Here is a 22,047-nt window from a genome sequence, read left to right on the forward strand (position 1 = left end):
AAAGTGCATTTCAAACCAGTATCAACTCCACTGCCCTTAGGATACCAACTAACATACATGGAAACCGTGTTCAACAAACTTTCCCCAAGTGATCCAACAGAATGTGTCGCCTCTCAAGCGCTTCCCCAAACCGAATCCGCCTATGCGAACGCGACCCATACCGACCAGGTAGCTTCCGGGTGCGTGCTGGCCTGCGTTACGGCTCACAATCTCTTAGCGCAGTCGAATTAACCCACTGAACAATCACCGGGCCGGATGTGGAATCGGTACGGGTTGCAGCAAATACGTCAGCAAACGGAAGCGGAAGAACGACGAACAGTGGTATGCAAAAGTGTGCAGTGTAAAAGATGCGAAAAAGCCCGAACAGCCTGTCGCCGATTGCGATCCTACCGAACACACCGCCACCGGCGCGCATCTTCGCGCAACCGGAAACTCCAACCACCCCCCTGACGGATGGCACCCTGTCGCCCGCCACCGACCCATCGTGTGGGGCACCGGTGGTGGTGGAACTGCCGGCACCGCTCGCCCGACCGTCCTCGATACGGAGCGCTTCCGGTTCCGGGCCACAGTTGCGCTTCAGTAGCCTGCTGGATCCGGGTGACATAACGCCCATCACCTCCCCGCTGCCAAGCGTCACGTCCGGCCAGGCGGATGGATCGATCTACACGATCTTTGGTGCGGAAAGCGCAACCGCACCGTCCGGCAACCGGCGACGCAGCTCGCTGTTCCTGTCCAACAGTGCCAGTAACGGTAGTGCCACCAGTGCCACCCCAGCATCGGGGGGTGGCTTACTGCCAGCGGCCACGAACGGGTCGGCTGTAAACTGTAGCAGTATTAGCACGAGCCTCAGTCAGCCCCCGGTGGCTACCAGTGTCAGTGCCTCCCATGCCAACAGTGCCAGCGCGAAATCGCGCTCCCGTCGTTCATCGGAGCTGTCGCAACAGAACTCGATGAAGTCGCATGCGTCCGTCAGCAGCAGCTCGCGCAAACGTAGCTCCCAGGCTCACATCGAACTGAATGGACCACCAGTGCGGGATCGGCCCCGATGTCTCAAATCCTCGTTTCTGCGCCGCAAATGCAAAGAGTATGCAGGTAAGTGTAGTATGTGGGAGGATATTAAGCATTCGCTAACGCAAGTATGATGTAGATGGTGATGTGAAATTGTATTTACTAGAACATTCATATTATTATGACTTCCCAATTAAAACAGCAGAAATAATAAATTTTCAATTCTACCGAATGGAATGAGTTATGCAATGTATAATTTGGGGTGGTGATTGCATACTTTTAGGCTTTTCTTTGCACATGTTCTGTTGTACAATGGGCAATTAATGATTTAACTAATTTAATTATTAAATCATGTTTTACAAAGAAAATCAATGTATGATTCTACTAATTCTAAACTTCTATGACACTTTTATGATAATTTAGTTATTCAACCAAGCGTTATTTAAATTAGATATTGCACTGAAGCCAACTTAAAGCTATTTGGCCGAAGCCAGAGTACGATTGGTTTGTTAAAGGTCAGAACTTTTCTAATAAATCAAAATTTGTGTACTTATTGTGTAAATATGTTCAGAAAGAATATATTATTAAAGTAACGTATATTACATTATTTAACTTAACTTCCTAAAGCTATCTTCCTAAATGCCTTTTCACACGTGAAAAAACACTCATTCTTTACGAAGAAAAATAAATTTCTAGTGCATAGTGATGCCCAATCTCAAGCGAAATGAACTTCTTAACCAATCGCACACAACCCTATCAGTGTGACACACTTGTTCGCCCCGTTTTGCCGCATTAATGAACTCGTGTGTGCCAGAACGACAAATGCCGCTGTATGGACGGTGGGTGTAACCCTTTTGCCATATATGTAAACCCCCGTTCGCCGTTATTCCCAGTTAAAGTCGACGGTCTCTGGACTATCTTTGGTCTGTTGCGTCTGATAAGAAATTGCCTGTTGGCGAGAAGAACCTTGCAATAAGAGTGCAAAAACAGCAGCAAAGAATAGTAAGAACTCGAATAGAAGTACTATGAAGTGCCTGCTATCCCTCATCATGGTCGGTTAAGGATCTTGTTTGTGTGCCCTATCCTCTCCATGGTGGAAGATTATTTTTCACACTTTCAGCTTTATTAATCATTGTTTTCAGTAGCTCGCTCGGTGTGTCAGTTGCAGCTGTAAGCAGTCATGACATTTGATACCCTGTGCTGACCTGTTTATTTGTTGAACTTTACAATAATTTCTACCTCAGACAATAAAACCTTTCGTAATTGAGTTTTTCATTAGCTTTTCCTGAGACGATAACGAAAGAATTTGTAGTGCTATGGTATTTACACCCGATTTGCACTGAGCGAGTGCATGCGGACAACATTAGCAAATAGCTCCCACAAACAATAACACAGAACTGCAGGATAGACTAGATGCACCAGATTATCGTTGAGTACACATTTCATGATGAAATGCATGAACAAAAGAACAAAAAAACATAACGAAACGCGGAACGAACACATACCCATGGAAAAAAGTGCAAATGCCAACATAGTTCCTGTACGTTGGGAAATGTTTTACGAAGCACTTTATCCGAAAAAAAGGAAAACATAGACAAACCTCCACGGGAAACTCTTCCAGTGGTGGTACAAAAGTATGCACTAGAAAACCCCAATACTTTTACGGCCTACAGCAACCCGTTTTTCACGCCAGGCCACGGGCCCGCCCTCACATTAGATCCCAGAAAACACGTCCAACATGTTTCCACTGCAACTGGGTGCTCTAGTACTGGGTTGTGCTTCAGTTTTTTGGTGTGCGAGAGCAATGCAGCAAATCTCGACATTGAGTAGACATCGGGCGCTCAGTGTCGGGGTGTGATCGATATTTATTAAATTCCGTTCCGTTCTGCGCTTCTGCTAAATATCACCAGGGGCCAAAGGTTTTGCAAGTGCAGCGAGCGCGAGTAACGGGGCTGCATGGCAGCTTCATTGCGGAAACTGAACGATAATATTTAAAGGCCGTTAGTGTTGGCGTTTGGAATTCAGTTCATTGCATTTATTTGCAAGAAAGCGTTTTAATAGATATGATGAAATAACATTCCTCTCGCTAAGTGGCGGCCGGAACTGATTTTTATCATCCTAATAATAGCTACTCCATCATTAAATCAACAGTGCTTCTGAAAACACACTGAATTCTCTTCGTATTCTGCGTAACATTTCGTATTCAAATATAAAATTATGGTTTTCTAGTTTCATTAACTCTATGATACCGATAAACATGTCTTGCAGGTCGCATGTCCTCTTTTTCGCCGTGGATAATTAACTTTCATTTTCGATAGATTATCAAAAACAACAGTAATTTTTAGCTGTCTTCGAGATATTTAATCTTCTTCCCTCATTACTCCAATTTACAGCGTCATCATTTTACTTTAAGTTGGTTCGTAGTTTCACACCGCACGTTACACTCACATTCTAGTGCAAAAATTAATCAAGACAAATCCCTTTACCCCGACTGATTTTTTGCCGTCCTAGTGCGAGGCATGACACGCTAACGGAAGTAAGAAAAATATTTAATTTATGCTCAAATGTCATGCCATGGAACATCGCACAGCAGGTGTGATAACGTTTGCTTCCAACAGCAGCTCCTTTTTCGCCCAAGCATTGCAGCGCACCTCAGCGGAACAGCTCAAATGCTCTCTGACAGGACAACTTTCCACACGTTTGTCGTGCGAAAGGTGAACCAAAAACGGGGAAAACCAAACAGGACCCTTTTTGTGACATTTCAACCATCGAAACCATCCCTCTAGAAGCACACCACCGTTGCAGGAAAACATGACACGTGGGAAAATGGCAAATTATGACATTTCACACTAAATCATCGTTCACCTGTTCGTTGGACGCTCAGTGACTTCAGTGGGGGCAGAAGAACGATTGTCCAACGACACCGCACCGGTACGGTACAAAACTAACTCTCAAAGTCCCGTGCTACGAATGGACATACCTGGTTCCAATTTCCGGAACAAAGCGCACTCGATCATGTTCATCCTGTCTGCGGTTGATGAAGTGTTCGCCCTTGCTGCCATATGTCTCCTGGGAGCAGTGATAGCGGTGGTAATGAGGGGTAAAAATTTCACCAAATAGCAGGAAATTGATGCCCCATCATGTACCCCATCCGGGACAGTCTGCGGAAAAGCGAGTCTGGTTTGTGTACGCTGGTCGAAACGGGAAAATGGAGACATACACCCGATGGATCAATTTATTACGCTACACAAAACCGTTGTCGATGCTCGGCAACAAGGAACATAAACAAACGTGTGATTTGCTTGCGTGTGCTATTTGAATTATATTGCCAGATCGTTTTTCATTTATTGCCTCTACGGCCAGAATACTGCGAGTCTTACTACGCTTTCGGAATTGATCCCCTTTCTATTATAGTATGATATATGCATCGTTCCACGTAATAATGTCTTCTGAAAACCGTTTAATATAATAAATATATTCCCTGGGATACCAATCCGTTCATTTTGGGAGTTATTTTGAGCGCCTAAACGGAAGGATACAAATTGATTAGCGTTAGATTTGAACTCTGAAAGGACACATTGTTAACTCATCGAAGACCAAGCCATTTTTTTCTTGGAGGACACCTAAGTTACTACCAGTAAGGACACTCGAACGACTACGAAAAAGGAGGAATAACTTAAAATGTCATTCCATGAGTAGTCCATCAACAGCTTGTAACACCTATTGCCAACATTTAGGCGAACTGCAAAGTTCTTGCTGTAATACAACTTGTATGACAGAATGAACTTGAGGCTATCATGTTTAACACCGTAATCTATACTGTGTGACGGTGTTGTCAACACCCAGCATAGAACGAATTTATAAGATGTGAGAAGAAAAATGTCTCCCATCGTTTTAGCCATAAGTTTAGTACGGTGAGAATTATACAAGGTCCTGTATATGAACTGTTTGTGATATAGTGGTGAATGATGGTATATTTAAAGCCGAACGCAGACTAACCACACTTTCCGCGAACATCATCGCCATAATAAAACTGCAAACTCTATAAAAGTTCATCCTAAAGATCTGCCATGACGTGGTTTATGAGGGCTGATTGGTGGCTATGGCGGAAATGCAATAAACGATTCAGCAAACAGGCAGTCATTTTGTCAGGCGAACTGCAAGTGTTGTTAGCATTAAATAAATAAATCTCTCTCTCTCTCTCTCTCTCTCTCTCTCTAAAGCAGACAATCTGCATGATGAAGAGTTTGTGGTTCTAATGGGTGATAAACACATGTTATCATGACGCAATTCTCCAAACAAAAAAAAAAACAAAGAAAAAACACTCACAAGTACCACAAACCAGGAAGTAGATTGCTATAAGAATCCTTGGATTTCCACTGAACTTTCTCACTGTTTGCGAAATAGGTCAAATACATCCATCTTTTCGTATCTAACATAAATATCCCACCTTTGTTTCCCCCATAGGACTCCAGCCTATGGGTTGGAAAGTGGAATATTTTGATGATGTACTGTAATTTATAGCTCCCCACTGTATGGTGTTTCGGGGCAATAGCTAATGAATTCTTATGAAGAAATTTGACGTAAGTTATGCACGCTCTCCCTGCTTCAACACTTTGTGATAGTGATCGTACCGAGGGAAAATTCTATATTCAATGGGAACATATTGAATACATGCACAAGCCTATTTTTCCCATGTTTGTTCAGCTGTAGATTGCTTCTTTCGATACGATACACAGCTCAATCAAGACAATCATTTTAAGGTAGCTTACACTTGTTGCTGGATCTCTTTATTCTTTGCCTTGGATTGAAAGATACTCAAGTGACGATGGCATTACAACACCTTATAAATACACTGTTGGCAAAATTTTCGCAAGTAGCGGTTCGCTTCCACCATCTACAAGGAACGATAAGGCATTATTTGCTTTCCTCCACCTGATCCTGCTGCTTGCATTGTCCGTCACGCAAAAACTTCAGATCAATCTTCCGGCCATACGGTGAGTCAATGCGACAGTCCAGCACACACTGGCTCGCGTAAGTCTTGAGATCAGTTCCGCACACGGGTCGATATATCCTGGGGCATCTACACGGTGGTTCTGCATTTACACTCAACACCAGTGCCAACACAAACAGACTTAAACAAGCCAGGAAACGCATCTTCACTCAACGAATGATGTGACAGAGAGTTACTATTTCTGCACTCAGGTACACCCTCTAATAGGAGATCTTGCTCGATACTGTGGCAGGTTGCCGATTTTGGGCGCAATTTTATTCGGCTTGTCGATCGACGAACGTCATGCTTCACAGTATTTTTGTTTGTTTTTTTCCTTTTGCAAGATGTGCGTGAGTTTACCGACAATAATGTGATGGAAGGAAAAGGAAAACACATTTGAGGTAGGTGTACATATTTTCTTGGGGAATTTTTGAGCAACTTTCAGACATTCGCACACCGGATCGGTTGTTGTTTGTTCGTCTAACCGACATGTTTATATTTCTCTACCAACATCAAGTAGAATGAGGGTCTGTTATTTTAGCACGGTTCTAACTTAGCATAATTAGTCATCATTCACATGAGGGGATTTACAGACCGGAACTATATTTGACTAGTGATAAAACGCCCTGTGAAATATGTGTTCTATGTTTACACTTTCAAGCGACAACAAAATGGTTTTGTATCGCATGACGCCTTCGAGGAAAATAAACTTCATTAATTCATTACTGTTTGATTATGTTAATTGCGGCTCAAACCTTGTTATACAGAGAATTTATTTTCTTCTGTAAAAACGCTTCGATAAGGTACTGTACCTCAAGAAAAATACATCAGACATGTGTTTGTATAACTCTTATAACAGTAAAGGCTTTGTATTGAACTGCATAAAGTTCTTTCTTGCTAGTTTAGAGGACAACCAGACACAAAACGAAACCTTTACGATGGTTTTCATAAGTTTCTGAATATTCTAAAAGCAATGATGTGGAAGCATTTCTGCATTTAGTATAAAACATTAATACGATAAGTTATACCGTTCGTAATAAGTCCCGCACTATCGTTAAATACCACCAGTAAAGTTATGCTTTGTGCTATGTGCAACATGAAATGCATTTCCCAGATTCCTGCAAACTCATCACAAATGACGTTGCGATGACGTCATTTGTGGTCTATCGATGACTCACGTATCGTTTTCCATTTCCGATTATTGTGGCATAATAAAAAGCGTCATCGTCGCATTGTGAAACATCTTTCCCGAAGCCACTTTGCAGCGCAATAGCTACCTCTGGAGTTAATTGAATATCTGACCATATTAAATGACAAATTGATTAAGGGAGTTTGGGTAGTAGTTACACTTTATACATCGAAATGTAATATACGGTTAGTATTGTGATGCACAAAAGCTTAGGTCAAATTCTGTTACATTTTACATTTTCAATGCTTAAGCTCTGATTTGTGTTGTAAAGCAGCTTTTCAACAATTTAGAACCGTTCATGCACATTTAAGGTTTGAAGAGACTTTAAATTCTACGCCAGAACAACATGAAGTCAGTGAAGTTAAACACAATCATTGTTAACAACTTGATATACGAGAGAAGTAAAATGCTACAATATTGTACTTTGCATATTTTATCCAACCCAGTTAACAAAGGTAAGCAACCTGAATTAGATTGAGAGACGTGAGAGCGACAAATGAAAGATCAAATAATTGATAAACATTAACCACACCAAGCATTACTTTTATCCACACGGAAAAGCAACAACATCAGTACGAAAGTGCATTAAGCTTCGCATATTGAAATGCTCCAGATCTAAATAAAACATCACACCAGACCTCCGGCACTGCTATCATCGTACTCGTGCGCGACGATGCATATGCAAATCATGACAAAATTGAGTTAAGCTCACCAGTTCAGTTGGGAAGCTTCCCACATAAATCTACGTCAAACGGCGGTTGCAAAACGATGTTGCCTGTTCTCTGGCTCGTTGGTTACGCGTCCGTACAATGCAAGGATACCGTTTAACTTGCAATACCGCGGATCTCCGGGGTTATATACACAGCCGGAGCGATGAAGATAGTTCATGTTGACGTGAAGGTTTTTTGAGTTAGAGCTTAGTCAACGTTCAAACTCAACTTGAAACTCTTTGGGAAGAAGTGATTTTCAGTGTAACTATAGGAAATTGTTTGACAATGCATTGAAAAAAATAACATAAATCACTACAGTTATAAGGTTGATTATGTCATAATTACAGAAAAGTATCTGATATATCTCAAAATGATTTATGCAAAAAAAACCCCAAAAAAAATTTAATTTAAACCCAATAATAACGTAAATTTCTTCGTAAGAATAATGACAACAAACAACAAACCAAATAAGAACGACGTGATATTTTCTCATTTGGTGCGAACAAAAAACAATAGTTTTTTAGTACTAAGGACCGTACTTAACATTACACTGATAATCCCATTTATCACAAATACCAACCATTTTTCACAAGCATCAACAAATACAAATTCCATTGAGGTGATAACGATGCGTGCGGCGATGCGGTAAAATTAAACTTTTTAATATTGCTGCACAGCAAAATCAGAGCTGTTGTTATAAACGTCAAATTTCATTAAAAAGCTGCAGGGTGCGATTCTGCCCTCCTGTACCCTGCACAACGGGAAGCGCACTTAAAAACAACATCATACAAGTGATATTTCTTTATTCACTGTAGAACACACAAGTTTATTCCCTTACGTTGAGATTATTATCAAATTATTTTTTATTCTTTTTTTTTAAAAAGGTAAAGAAAATGTAAAAAAAAAGTAGGCGAATGTAGATTTTCTTACCACTCTCATTTGCCCACTGTTCGGCGACATGCGTCGGCAGCACCGATCAGCGGCATGCGTGCGTGTACGTTCAGAAGCGACTTTGGTTCTGATGGCGGAAGACGGCGTGCGTCGCGGTCGCGAGTCGGGCGTAAAAAAATCAATCCTACCGGTTGTGTACGATCGTTCACTGTGTTGTCGTGTTGTACGTTCTGTGCGTGTGTTGTTTCAGTGCGATCAACCAAAATAATACACACAAAAATACCGCGTTTGTTGCGAGTCGATCGCTTCTCACGATCCAACTAAAGCCCCGATTCAGCAACGCTGATGATTGCAGGCGTTAAACAAGGCAGGGGTTTTAGCACTGTTTTCCTCGATCGTTCAATTCCTCGTCTTTCAAAGTCTTCCAACTTCGTCTTACCCGGTGGTTTACATTCATTGAACATTGAGCAAAAGCTGTCTAAGTACGGAGAGTGTTTGTTTATGGAACACATTTAACATACGATTTGACCGTTCTTGCTCAATGTTCAATGACTGTAGACCGCCAGGTTAGTTTGGTGCATACCACAAGGGATTTACGACATTCACATAACTTGGGTCTTGACGTTAAATTTGTTTTAAGGTATAGACTGAACATGGTGAAAAATAAAAACAAAATGCAAGTGGATCAATTATAAATGCAATTGTTTGCCATTGTAAACCAAAAGGAGACCAAACCAAACCAAAGAATCGGTCAAAATACTGCACATAGCTGAACCATTATTTTGACGCGATATTTATGTTACATGCTCAGAGGTGTTTGCATTAATGCGTTTTTTGAAAAGCCCTGTACGTTCGATGGTGTTGGTATCATCAATTCAGTATCTGCATGGTTAGGTGTTGGTGATGTTTGAAAAAGACGCCGTATAAAGGCAAAGAGCTTAACCTCGAATCGCTTGACTAAGCAAGAAAAATATCCACATTCTCGATGCCAGCTTGGAACTACTCGAACGTACCGTTGGGTGTCTAATCTTCACCCACAACTAAGCACGATGTGTATTCTCATACGCTAGGGAACATGGACTGTTTTGCAAAGCACACTCCACAACCGGGTGGATGCACCTTTGCATCTGCATAGTTCACACCGTATTGTTACAACTTGTGGTGCATCCGGGCATTCCAGGGGCCGAACAGTTCGTTTACACCTTCCTGTAAATTTTTCAATAGTTATCGATATCGATCGAGATTGATTGTCTCGATTGGTGGGTTACGTAAAAAAACACGGCGCCGGTCAATTCATTATACACTGGGCCAATATAAGCAGGGTGCGGAAGTAAGGAGGTCACCTGATCGTTGGAATATGGTGGTTTGTTTGATATGCTATCGTGTAAAAGTATTGTCCGTTTCGTTGATAGGTAAAACATAATGTGCGATTGTTATTTCAGCTCAACGCAGCCGTATATGGAAATTTATAGTTGTTTAAAATTTGCCACTCAATAACATATGAGCAATGTTGTCAACCGTATTGTCAACAGCCAATTGTAGTGTGGAAATGGGTCCCCTTTATGTAGGCAAACGTGTAATTAGTATGTTATCAAGTAACTACTACACAGAAAGAGTCAATTTAATTTCCTATCATTATCGATGGAGTAAGAACCATACACTACAGAACATTATCTTCATCGATCCGTTACGATGGCACAAGCTCCAATTATTTTGTAATCATTATTGACGTCGTCTAGAAATTCTGCAAACTATTACAGCTAGGGTTATCCTCGACCAACTAAATGCTTATAAAAATGAAGAAATATGCGGACAAAACATCCCTCAGCATGGTATTTAATGATTCCGAATATTTTTTACAAGTAGTGATAGAAACAACGAGTAACACTACCCAAACTGTATCAAAATAGAATTTACCATGTGTATTCCGACAAGCGAAAAAATCCTTGACATGTGGCTTATACCCCTGTCTATTCTCGAGATATTTTTTATGCTTTTTCAACAAATGGTGAACACGTTTTGCTCCAACCAAAACATCTGTACCACACTGCATCATCACCTTCTATTACTGGTCAACCTTGAACCCAGTTCGTTCAAGGTTTAAATTGTCTAATATTTAGAGTTATATTGGACTGTTAATAATTTTCCTCATACACAAGAGGTGAAATATTTTAATCTGGTTCAGGATATGGATTGTTCGTTCAGAACTTCAAATAAATCTTCACACTTAATCCACACCTACACCCACTAGAAAAGTAGAAACGTTGCTACACAGTGCACGCTCTGGGTGAAAATTTCTTACTTACTTGTGTAGGTTTTAGTGTGTTAAAGTTATCGTTTCTTAATTTAGACCTTTCACGACCACGATGTGTTTTTCTTAGATCTACGTCAATGTCTAGATATGCGGGGCACAACGTGCTCCGTGCATTTGAAATGGAGAAACAAGTTGCAAGCTGTTTCAATACAAAGTGTCTAATCGAATTCGGAACGGTGTATGGTACTAAAAAATCACAAAAACAAGAATCCATTTCGGTTTGAAGATACAAAGACTTATTAGGAACCAATCATCATGAAGCAACTTCTGTGAAGTGCTTCCAAGTATGGAATTATTCATGGTCGTTACGTGTGGACGCCGAACAATTCAACTGAGCAAAGCTTATTGCTGCTCCCTTCGTGATAGATTGTGACTGTGGACGACACTATGATCGTATAACTACTCTATAGTATAATACCATGAACTTCTAATTACAATATGCATGCAACACAATGTGAGCTTACATCACAACGTTTATTTACTGTGGGCGACAAACAATTCCCGGGTAGTTCGAGGTTATTCATGTGCCAACCGATCATCATGATGACTAACGGATGAGATATTGTTGACTATGACTGTGCAGGCATTTCCTGACTTGACTGACTATTAATGCAGGCATTTCATGAGTTGGAGATAATTTTATGACACAGAAAAAAACATAATTTTAAATAAGTGTAAAGCACATGTTTTTTTTCAACACGTTGCGTAACACAGACGCACGAGCGAATCAAGCTGTAGCCAATGTCAACACCCAGCGAGCAAAATTAATTACGGCGGGATCGTATGACAGATGATATGACGGTCGAATAGCGGTCCAGACAAAGTTAAGATACAAACACCAGATGAATCCGATTCATCAGCTCAATTTCTTACTAAGATTTGCAAAATACCTATTGCGAAATATTATTAGACAAACTAGAATGTCTTCACCATATGCCAGAGGACTTGTCTTCGTAGCATCAGCGAAAATGATGTACTTAAAGCACCTGGTTATCTTATCATAAAACCAACCTGCTGATAGCCAAACCCTTTCTGTGACACTGTTATCACTCAGAGTGCAGTAAGGTGTACATTTCCGTGTATCCATCGTTAGTCCCCTAGAATTTCTGTACTTCTCCGAGGCCTCGAGTTCGCAAGTTTCCCCCTAGGAGTTTCGTTTGTGTTTCCGCTTTCGGTCCACACTAGTGTAGATTCGCTAGTAACTGTGACAAGTGGATGCGTCAATGCGCGATTTCAAACAAACCACCACATATAGCTACGTAGGTTATATGTTTTCACTTTGATTAAATCAACTAGCTTGCGATTACATTGCGTATGAACCAACGGTTAGTTCTGTGAAGAGAAGAGACTCACTGGTTGATAAAAGCAAAGTAACAAACTCCGATCAGTTTGTCGCCAACTGGCAAGGGTGAAACTTCGCATTCGCTAGTGAAGCTTTCACGCTACAAAGTAACTCGAGTTGCTGGAGTCGATATTCCATGGCAATGTGTTAATTGCCTAACGAATTTAAACAAACCATTATTGGAGCTAGAAACGCAAGCAAATGACGCAATGGAAGAGGCGTCTGTTTCTCTAGTGCTTGCACCGAGCCTGTAACCGATTGTATATTGGAGGATATTGGATGTTGACGTGTGTGATATCGGATACGTGTACATGATGGAGCTGCGCTCCAATAGTAGTGCAAAGTTCTGCGTTTCTAATGGCAACGTGTTTTTTCAGAGCAATCTTCTAAAACAGTGATGCCAACAGTTTTCCGTTCCATCCAGTAAACATCTGTTCAAAGATGTAAAATTTATGTGTTACGCTGCCTAAGTTCCACGTAGAGTTCGCTTCCGTAGTAACGGAATCGGACGAAGCACAATTACCGTTGTGTTGTTTCTGAACCGTATGTGAGGAAGATTAGTGTTTCTTTGTTAAAAAAAAACGCACCCGTGCGTGTGTTCGAGCGTATCTGTGTGTCTTATGTTAAAGTGCGCGTGTGCATTTCTGTGTGAGGCTGTAGAAGGAGGCTATCTATCAGCCGGTAGAAAATAAGTGTTTGTGTGGCGTTAGTGTCGTCCAGGGATCGAAGGAAAATAGCAACCTTTCGGCAACCGTTAAACCGCGCGACTCCAATGCATTGTGCACGTATTTTCACCTGTAAACGCAAAGCATTACGCATGATAGACCAATCGACGCTAAACTACCGAAGACCGCTGGAAAGTACACGAACGTTTACCCATCGTTACGCGACCTTGTGCACTATGATGCTGCAAAAGTAGGTAACAGGGTAGGTGCGCCAGCACTGCTCAGCGTTTATCTGCTGCCATACCACGCGACAGATAAGTCCCCCGTCCCGTCTGTTGCAACGTGGCCTTAAACCGCTCAGGAAACTTGGAAGGGCTTTAACCTACCTGCTATCATCCAACATCGTATTCCGTGTGTAAGTGTGTGCCGGGCCGTCAGCTGACGTTACTATGCAACAGGTTGACCGAGTTGGCCGGGTTCGCCAGGTTGTCCATGGCTTCTTCAGACGAATAAGAAACACTAGCGTAACCGCATTTCCCTGCTTTGGAAATTCACCAACAAGAAGTAAGTTTTCGTATTTTTATTCTTTTTTCTCTTCTCCGATTAGTGATGAAGCTTTTTTTTTTTTAAGGAGTAAATCTCGCCGTCTACTTCAACAATCACATTTGTGAACCGTGAACAACGGTGTACAATTTGACTTTCAAAATTTTGCTGTCTTTCTGTCATTACGCTTTCTATTCAAGTTTGGTTTGGTTTGTGGTTAATGACCCCACTTGAAAAAAGAGAGTTGTACAGGTTTAAAGACACCGGTGAAAACCTTTCCATCCATCCAACATTCGTCATTCGATGTAGGTCGATTGTGTACCGAAAAAACGAAGTATTGCGAAACCAGCAAGACTTTCTATTTCTGACTATTATCAAGCGACCAGACAAGCATTGCGGAATGCGTAATCATAGCATAACATCAAACATTTCGTGGTTTTGTAGTTAGCGGTTTGGAATTTGGGATTTTTTTCATTTTTTTATAAATAAAGACAGCTGGGGATCTTGTCTACCAAAATGGTGCTTTTGCGGGGGGTATATACATTCATAAGCTCGGCGTTTAATTCATATACATCGGACTCCAAATCCAGTGTTTTTGTCTTAGTTGTAAAAACTCCTCACATGGGAGGTTCTTTAGAATGAAAATTTATTGAAATGGGAAATAATCCGTACCACATCGAAATTTTGCTCATTCCAAGTACATGTGCTTCGTTTTTCATTTGATCAGATTGTTAAATTTTGGGTATAACCTATCCGAATTTATTACTGATTGTTGTTATTTTCGTGATTATTCAATGGTCAAATGTTTTATATTGACCAAACATTCATGCGTAAATGACTACATAGTCAGGATGATGTTGGCTAAGATACGGGGCAACAACTTCCCATGCCATCAATTCCCCGTGATTGATTAATCTTCAACAATGAGTTCAAAATATTGAGGCTTGCTTCTATGTCCTGCAATTCCACCGACCGTCTTGCTTTTTTTCTTGTCATCAGTAACTCCACAAGTTTTTAGAGATTTCTCTATATGATTCTTTGAAACTTTTCAGCCTGAACTAATGGGTAACGTCACAAGCACACTAACGGTTGGTTCTCTAATGGCATATATCTAAAAAAACTGCTGAACATTCCATATCATGCCAATCCGTAGTATGCGACTTCAGCACCTCAAACTGCGTGAAAAGTTCCACTACTATAAGTCAACGTCAAGCCTATGTTCAAGTTTCATCAATATGCAATAGCTCTTATTATTTCTATTTGCCGTTGTTACTGTATTTATAATTTAAAGTGCAACATTTCGATAACCTGGCAATATTGTATATTAGTCATTCATTGTTTAGTTGGGGCACACTAGAGATTATTTATACTAGAATGTTTATTTATATTTCTGCATTCTCATATACAGTATACAGCCTTCAATTTTCCCACGCGTTCTTGAAACTCGCATCGAAACCATCCGATCGACCGAGACCCCGTGTCATAAGTGAGACAAACATCTTGTTTAGGATCTTCTTTCTTCCTATGTTATGTACTGAATGATCAAAAGTACAACATCAACCGCCTACATTGGGTCATCTCGACCATGGAAATCTTGGACGTTTTCTAACCAGTACACGCATATCGAAGGATGGTCAGGGTTAATTGATTTAATAACTATCGGGCACGGTATCGTACAGTATCCGATCAAGATTCTTGTTCATGGCAAACATTCCTGGGTCGCCTTTATGGTTTAGATAAGACGCATTGGGATAAGATGCTTGGGTGGTAAAATAACGTAAACAAAGTACTACTATCCGCCGAGTGAACGAGTGAAAGTACTGTAGGCATTTTCTCACAAGCTTTCAGATATGCATTAGATTACAAATTTCATCGTCTGCAGTCTAAAGTTTGTTTATTTTAAACGAAGAAACTCAGTTAATGCGTCTGCAGAATGTAATCAAATTTGAGAATGAATGTACTGGATTCTACGTGGTACGATGCGTAGTGAATACGACTCGTGCTCAAAGAAATATTCAGATTTCAGAATCAGAAGATTTCAGAAGCTTCTAAAGAAATTAATTGAAACATCTCATAAAAGCCGTTATTACTTCTGAGATCAAAGAGGGAATGGGTTCTTCGGTATATTAAAATATGTAGTTTAAAGGTACTTATTGTGCATAAAATCCATGTTAAATTTTGTGTTTACAACATTTACTTTGACCACAGCCTCCTCCCGAGGTTTTTACAGATTTTTTCTGCGCATGTGCAGTATTTCCACTAGTCGTCAGCAAGTGGATAGTGGGCGATAAAGCGTTAAAAAAGCCACAGTTAAAATTCCATTTTTTGTTCCAACTTGTGTAGCTATTAGTTGTTAAAAATTTGACCTTTTTCGATTTATGAAACAAATAGATATTTCTAATCAATTTTGAAATTTGTATCCAAAATTATGTTGTTAACTGTCATTTTGAACATCCTGCCAGATTCTGACCTTTGACCTCATAGATCAGCTGTCACATTGTTTGCCCTTTTTTGTTCCAAGAACAACAACGCATGGTGGTATTGATGTTTTGGATCTGGCGTCCTTTGTGTGTGTTTGACGTTTCATTTCCACAGCGAAGTCGAAAGGAGTCTTGTAGGCACTGCTGTTGCGTGTGGTTGGAAAAACAAATTTTTGCATCTGTGATTTTCGGAAAATGCACGCGTATAGCACATAATGTGCTGTTTGGCGTTCACTTGCATTCTTGGTGTTGCAGTGTACGAAAAGAAATCCTTGGGAAAACGTATGGTTCTGCGTGGAAATGAAAGCGTTCTACCATATGTGTGGCTGCAGTGTGACGATTAAGATGTGAACGCCCATCGGAGATAAACTCCTGGTGTGATGAAGTGAATTCCTTTACAAAGTACAATATTATCATCGAGTCTCTTGTGGTGGAAAATCAATCAAGCCAATCGTTGTACGCAATACCTTTGTGCTACGGTGATTATATCGATTCTTATGAATTGAGTTATTGCAACACCACGGTGTTTGTTAGTGTGTGAGTGTGTGTGCGTTTGTACGAGTGTTACCACAGTGGTGTGCATTTAGAATGTCGTCCTTAACCCCCTAGCTCGATGCTTCGCATGAAATTTAATTTCTCATAAACATCGATAACCTGTACAGTTCTGTGTTGCTCTGATCCATGAAATCTTATCCATGAATGGATGAGTACGTAAGGATTTTGACAAAAAACTAACCAACGCTGATGAATGCTGGTTCCGACGAACTCAAACCGATCCAAGTAGCGCTTGCAACGGTGTTGTCATAGAAAGAATCCAGCTATTGAGTTATGGAAACATACCGAGAACATCCTCGACAGGATACCGTCGACGCCCAACCGAGTCGAGATAAGGTTCACATGTGCGTCATCAAGGCGCCTGCTTTTTTCCCAGGACTACTACAGTGGAACCAGAACAATACCAGCTAAAGCAGAACGAAGACTTCGGCGATCGGAAGTCGCGGCAAACGGAAAGCATCTTTCGCTGGTGGATCTCCTCCGGATATGGCATTCAACTCCATGTACCGCGCGTTGAGGCTCCGTTTGGTTAACCGTAAGCTACTGTTTCCTTGTACCATGTAGGAGCTTTTGGTTGTGTTGCTTTGTTTTGTGGTAATCATCATTTTATTATTTACACGAATGACTGGATAACACAAATTTAATCCTTTCTCGAGGTTTGTTGTCGAGTCTTTGGTCATGCAGAAAACTCATTACCGAGCATGACGATATACAGTGGTTTCTTCCATGACTTTCCTTTTGGTTCCGATACGCCGTAAAATCAATATTTCCCGTGCCGTAGGAGCGTCCCCAAGCAGGCATTGGACGAGGAGCTTTATTCGGCGGACGGTACCGGTTGAACATGTGACCCTGATGGAATAAGACCTTCACCTCCTACTGTAGCTACCCTTAAGGCGCAATCGCCTGTAGGGAACGACATTAGTTACGCTTCGTACCGGAACTTGCTATTGTCGGTAGGGCATGGTAACCAGGTATCATGTTCCGGCCGGTACATTTATCGTTTCGATACTCGTACGAAAACACTGAAGGTTCTCCCTCCGGTACATAGTGCGGGAGTGTCCTTTCTGTTTACTTTTCTATCTAGCAGTAGGAATAGTCTCTGTTTAGAAATTCCGGCAAACTTACGATGCCCCTAACGCAGCCCCTTAAGGAGTATGAAAGTGTGTAACTAAACAGCTGCATCACCATTCTGTTGCTATTATGCAAATTTGAACAACAACCAGGAATGAGAAACGAATGCAAGCAACATACGCTCACCTACTTTTTTGCTTCCTTCCGGTGGAGCATAAAGTTCTGTTATGCGGGTATTTGATGCTCCTCCCTTCCTTAGACGTACTTTTGCTATATGCAAACTGCAACACTGGCCATGAAACACAAATCCTCAAGGAGTTCTTTCTACTAAACAGAACCATCTTAGTAAAAGTCATCCAAGTCCTTGTACCCATACCTACAACATGTCTTGGAACATGGGAGCTCAGTGACGTCATTCCACATTCACAAACAGTATTAAATGCGGCAAAAGGTGTTCATTAGTATGATAAGCGTAGAGAAGTTGCTGAGTAAGGCAGCAAACAGTAATTAGTGCGAGGGACTGTAAAGTTAGAAGAATAGGATCCGCACTGCAAGAAAGGCTGTACCACACTAGGGCGATAGTGTAGACCGGCGTTTCGGGATACTTCGGGATACTCGTACGGGAAGATTTATAGCACATAAGTTCGCGTCAGGTTTGTTGGCAGTTCCAACATGAATCGAACAAAACGTTCAACACTTGGAACACTGTTTAACGATCAACAAATGAACCTAATTGCTGTGTTTAAAGAACCGGTACCGGCTATTAGACAGGCTTCGTTTGCTTCAAGGCCAAATAGTGTGAACGCCTCCATCGCTTAAACATGGGAAGATGCTTTTCCATTATTAGTTCAAACTATTTGTACACGTTTGGTGTACTTTTAGTGGTCATAAAAAAACAAATGTTGGTAATATCTGTCACAAAAAGTGTACTTTGCATGGGGAGACCTTGAAATGTTTCACAAATATTTCAAGCCCTGAAAAAGTCGCTTTATTGGAAGTACAGACGTGTACTGATGTGTTTATCGCGCATAGCTCCATGGTTCCACGACGTTCGATGTACATTGAATCATTATTTTCTTACATACATGATATATTTTTTTAACCCAAAAATCTCCCACGATTACTAAACCTTTTGCATAATATGATTTTAATCGCAGATATAATTACTGCTCAAAGCGCCTAAAGTTACTCCGCAAACGGCGGCAATAATCCTCGCCGCATTAACATAGTTAACAATCGAACAATCGAGAAGCATGAGCACCAATCCCCGATGAACAGTGTACCACTTGTGCGCTGCGGTTAATAATTTTGCATTTAATTGTTCTTTATAAACCTGCCCACCGGTTCATTCGATGTCACTACACCGGTAGATTATAAACGTAATTCAGGATGGATTTATCGTTTTATTTCGTTCACCTTCACGGTGAGGATGCTACCGTACAAAACTCGAATCCATTCCACACAATGTTATGAACACATTTGAGAAGTAGCGATTACGAGCGAATAACCTTCGGAAAGATATCGTTTTGGCCCTGGTCCGAAGTTTTTGGCATAGAGTCAGAGATCTAACCAAGCCGATTGTGGGTGCTATGCTTGCAACGAGTAGTTTTTTTTTTTTGGTTTCACCTTTGGCAACATATTGGTCCGAGCAGTGCACTGCCGGCACTATTCCAATCCGGGTCGTTCGGGGCAAGGAAGATAAGATGCAATTGGATATATTCTGCTGAAGCAATCACCGGATCGTTTGCTCCTTATTCGCTTCCCTTTCTGAGCTACTGCTGGGGCGAATTATTTGCGCAGAGTGTGGTCCCAAGCCAAAAGGATTATAGTGTGTCAGGTATGCGCCAGCAATAAGTGGCCATCGTGGCGTCTTGACTCGCCGTCGCCGGTTAGTCGTCCTAGATCGATGCTTTCATAGCTAAAGGAACACCACAGCTGTCCAACCATTCGCTCGGGAATGTGGGAAGAAATGTGCATCTTCGTGTCTCGAGTGGTCCATTTTCTTTCCCTTTCTGCTAGCTTTTTAACACAGTTGCATCGTATAAGAATATGGGCATATCGTTTATCGTTGTGAAAGTCATCTGCTAGTATTGAAAAAAGGTAGCATTTAAGATGTATTCGGTATTTAATTTAATTTGTGACCTTTGCGGAAGATCAATATTCGTATACAATACGAGTCAATATAATTCATCACTACCTTCTATGTCTTTATCGGTTCAACAAAACTTCAAGAGGTCGAGGCTTGTCATTTCTGGCTTTTTGTGACTTAATTTACCCGTAGCTAGAAAGTCAGTCCTGCGTACGGGGGATTGGTCCGGTCCGTTCGTGTGAAGCCCGGCGCCGCTACCATCATGTCATCGGTCCGCCCCAATTCATCACCACCAGTTGATCAAAAATGTGTCAAAAGATGATTCACTCCCTTATTCCTAATCTTGAATGAACAAACCCAAATTGAAATACCAACATGCTTTCTCAATATCTCTAACCAACAATCAAAATCTGCCAAAGCATGGATCCAAGTTTAGGTTGTCCGTGCGAGATATAGGAGAAACGGTCTTTTACATTAGTCATTTGTTGCTGAATCACTCGTTTATTCGAATTCGAAGGTTTATTCGAATAATTATGTCATAGAACTTGGTAGTTTGCTGATTTTTTTAAAAATAGTTATGATGTAATTATCCAGTCAATTACATTATTTATCCAGCTCAACGATCTCAGCATGATGGTAAATCTCTAATGTGGTTTTATTCTGCCACTGAATGCTGTTGTAAAAAGCAATTGTGTTATGTTGACCAATGCAAAAAGAGGTAAACGAGTTCTTTGGTCAATTTTCCAGCACACATCGATCGGTCAATGTGTAGACTTGGCGAGCAATCTCATTCTTAATTCAACAGAAAATGACGATGACTTATGCCTTTGTGCAAACTTTATGGTATTGCCTGGTTTGAAAAATTGTTTACTGGCTCTAGAGCTATTACTTATAAAAATACAACATCCATAACATGTTTGTTAGTTAATTGTTTTCCTATAAACGTGTATCGTGTACATTCATCAGGCTAATTCGTCATTAGTGATACAGATTGATTTATATCATTACTAGATAATGAACGCACTACAGTAATTATGACAATCGTAAACATACACGTTTTTAAGAGCGTCTCTCCTTTCTTTGATTCTCCCACAGATGATGACGATGCCACAACATCAGGCATTACGCTGGATGACTCCGATAAACGCGTGATACGGCTAAATGAACCGCAAGCCCAAAAGTACTGTAACAATCATATCTCAACCGCTAAATATAGGTAAGCCTTTTGTGATATGAACATTCACTGCTAGAGTATTTAATGAAGCAGAACGATCCAATAATAGTTCTACCGTTGCGTCATATGCATATTGCATTATGAGGCCTGTTATCCTTATAGTCTATTTCAGACATCACTGAGTCATATTTTATCGATTAGTAGCTTGTGCTAAACGGAAGGTCCGTTTTTGCTTGCTTTGCATGTTAAGATGTGAAATTGAATTTATTATACAGGTTTTGATTGATGTGAGTAAATCGGCTAATTGGCTTGTTGTTACTTTACTCCCAGTGTTCTTAGTTTTCTACCTTCGTTCCTGTTCGAGCAGTTTCGGCGGTACTCGAACTGCTTTTTTCTGTTAATTGCACTGTTGCAACAGATACCGGACGTGTCACCAACCGGTCGCTATACTACGCTCGTGCCACTTATGTTTATCCTCGCGGTGAGCGCAATCAAGGAAATCGTTGAAGACGTCAAGCGACATCGAGCGGATGATGAAATAAACCACCGCTTGATCGAGGTACTGCTAAATGGCCAGTGGCACACGATCAAGTGGCAGGAGCTGTCGGTCGGCGACATCGTTAAGGTGCTTAACAACACCTTTTTCCCTGCCGACCTGGTGCTGCTGTCCTCCAGCGAACCGCAGGGTATGTCCTTCATCGAGACATCCAACCTAGACGGTGAAACGAACCTGAAGATTCGGCAAGGTGTTCCGGCCACGGTTAAGATACTGGAGACAAAGGACTTCAGCCAGTTTCGCGGCACGCTCGAGAGTGAACCACCGAACCGGCATCTGTACGAGTTCAATGGCGTGCTGAAGGAACACGACAAACAGTAAGTGTGATCCTGCGCGCAAAGTTTCGTTCTAATATCTCACCAATGTTCAAACGAAACAGCACCAGTTGCGCCGCACTATAGAAACCAAAGCTATTTTGGAAGTTTGTTTATTTTCAATGCAATTTTTGTTCTCTTCACTACCCACAG

The 22,047-nt window shown here is 41.1% G+C and overlaps 1 protein-coding gene across 1 annotated transcript in view; it reads left to right on the plus strand.

Moving 5' to 3' along the window:
- Nucleotides 1–347: 347 nt before the first annotated feature.
- Nucleotides 348–22,047, plus strand: part of LOC128718833 (probable phospholipid-transporting ATPase IA) — a 35,878-nt gene continuing 14,178 nt past the window's right edge. Inside the window, exons 1-3 of the mRNA XM_053812449.1 lie at nt 348–1,092; nt 20,946–21,066; nt 21,355–21,897. Coding sequence (XP_053668424.1) covers nt 348–1,092; nt 20,946–21,066; nt 21,355–21,897 — 1,409 coding nt within the window. The remainder of the gene's footprint in view (nt 1,093–20,945; nt 21,067–21,354; nt 21,898–22,047) is intronic.

The sequence above is a fragment of the Anopheles marshallii genome, chromosome 2, assembly GCF_943734725.1.
Source record: "Anopheles marshallii chromosome 2, idAnoMarsDA_429_01, whole genome shotgun sequence".
Lineage (NCBI taxonomy): Eukaryota > Metazoa > Arthropoda > Insecta > Diptera > Culicidae > Anopheles > Anopheles marshallii.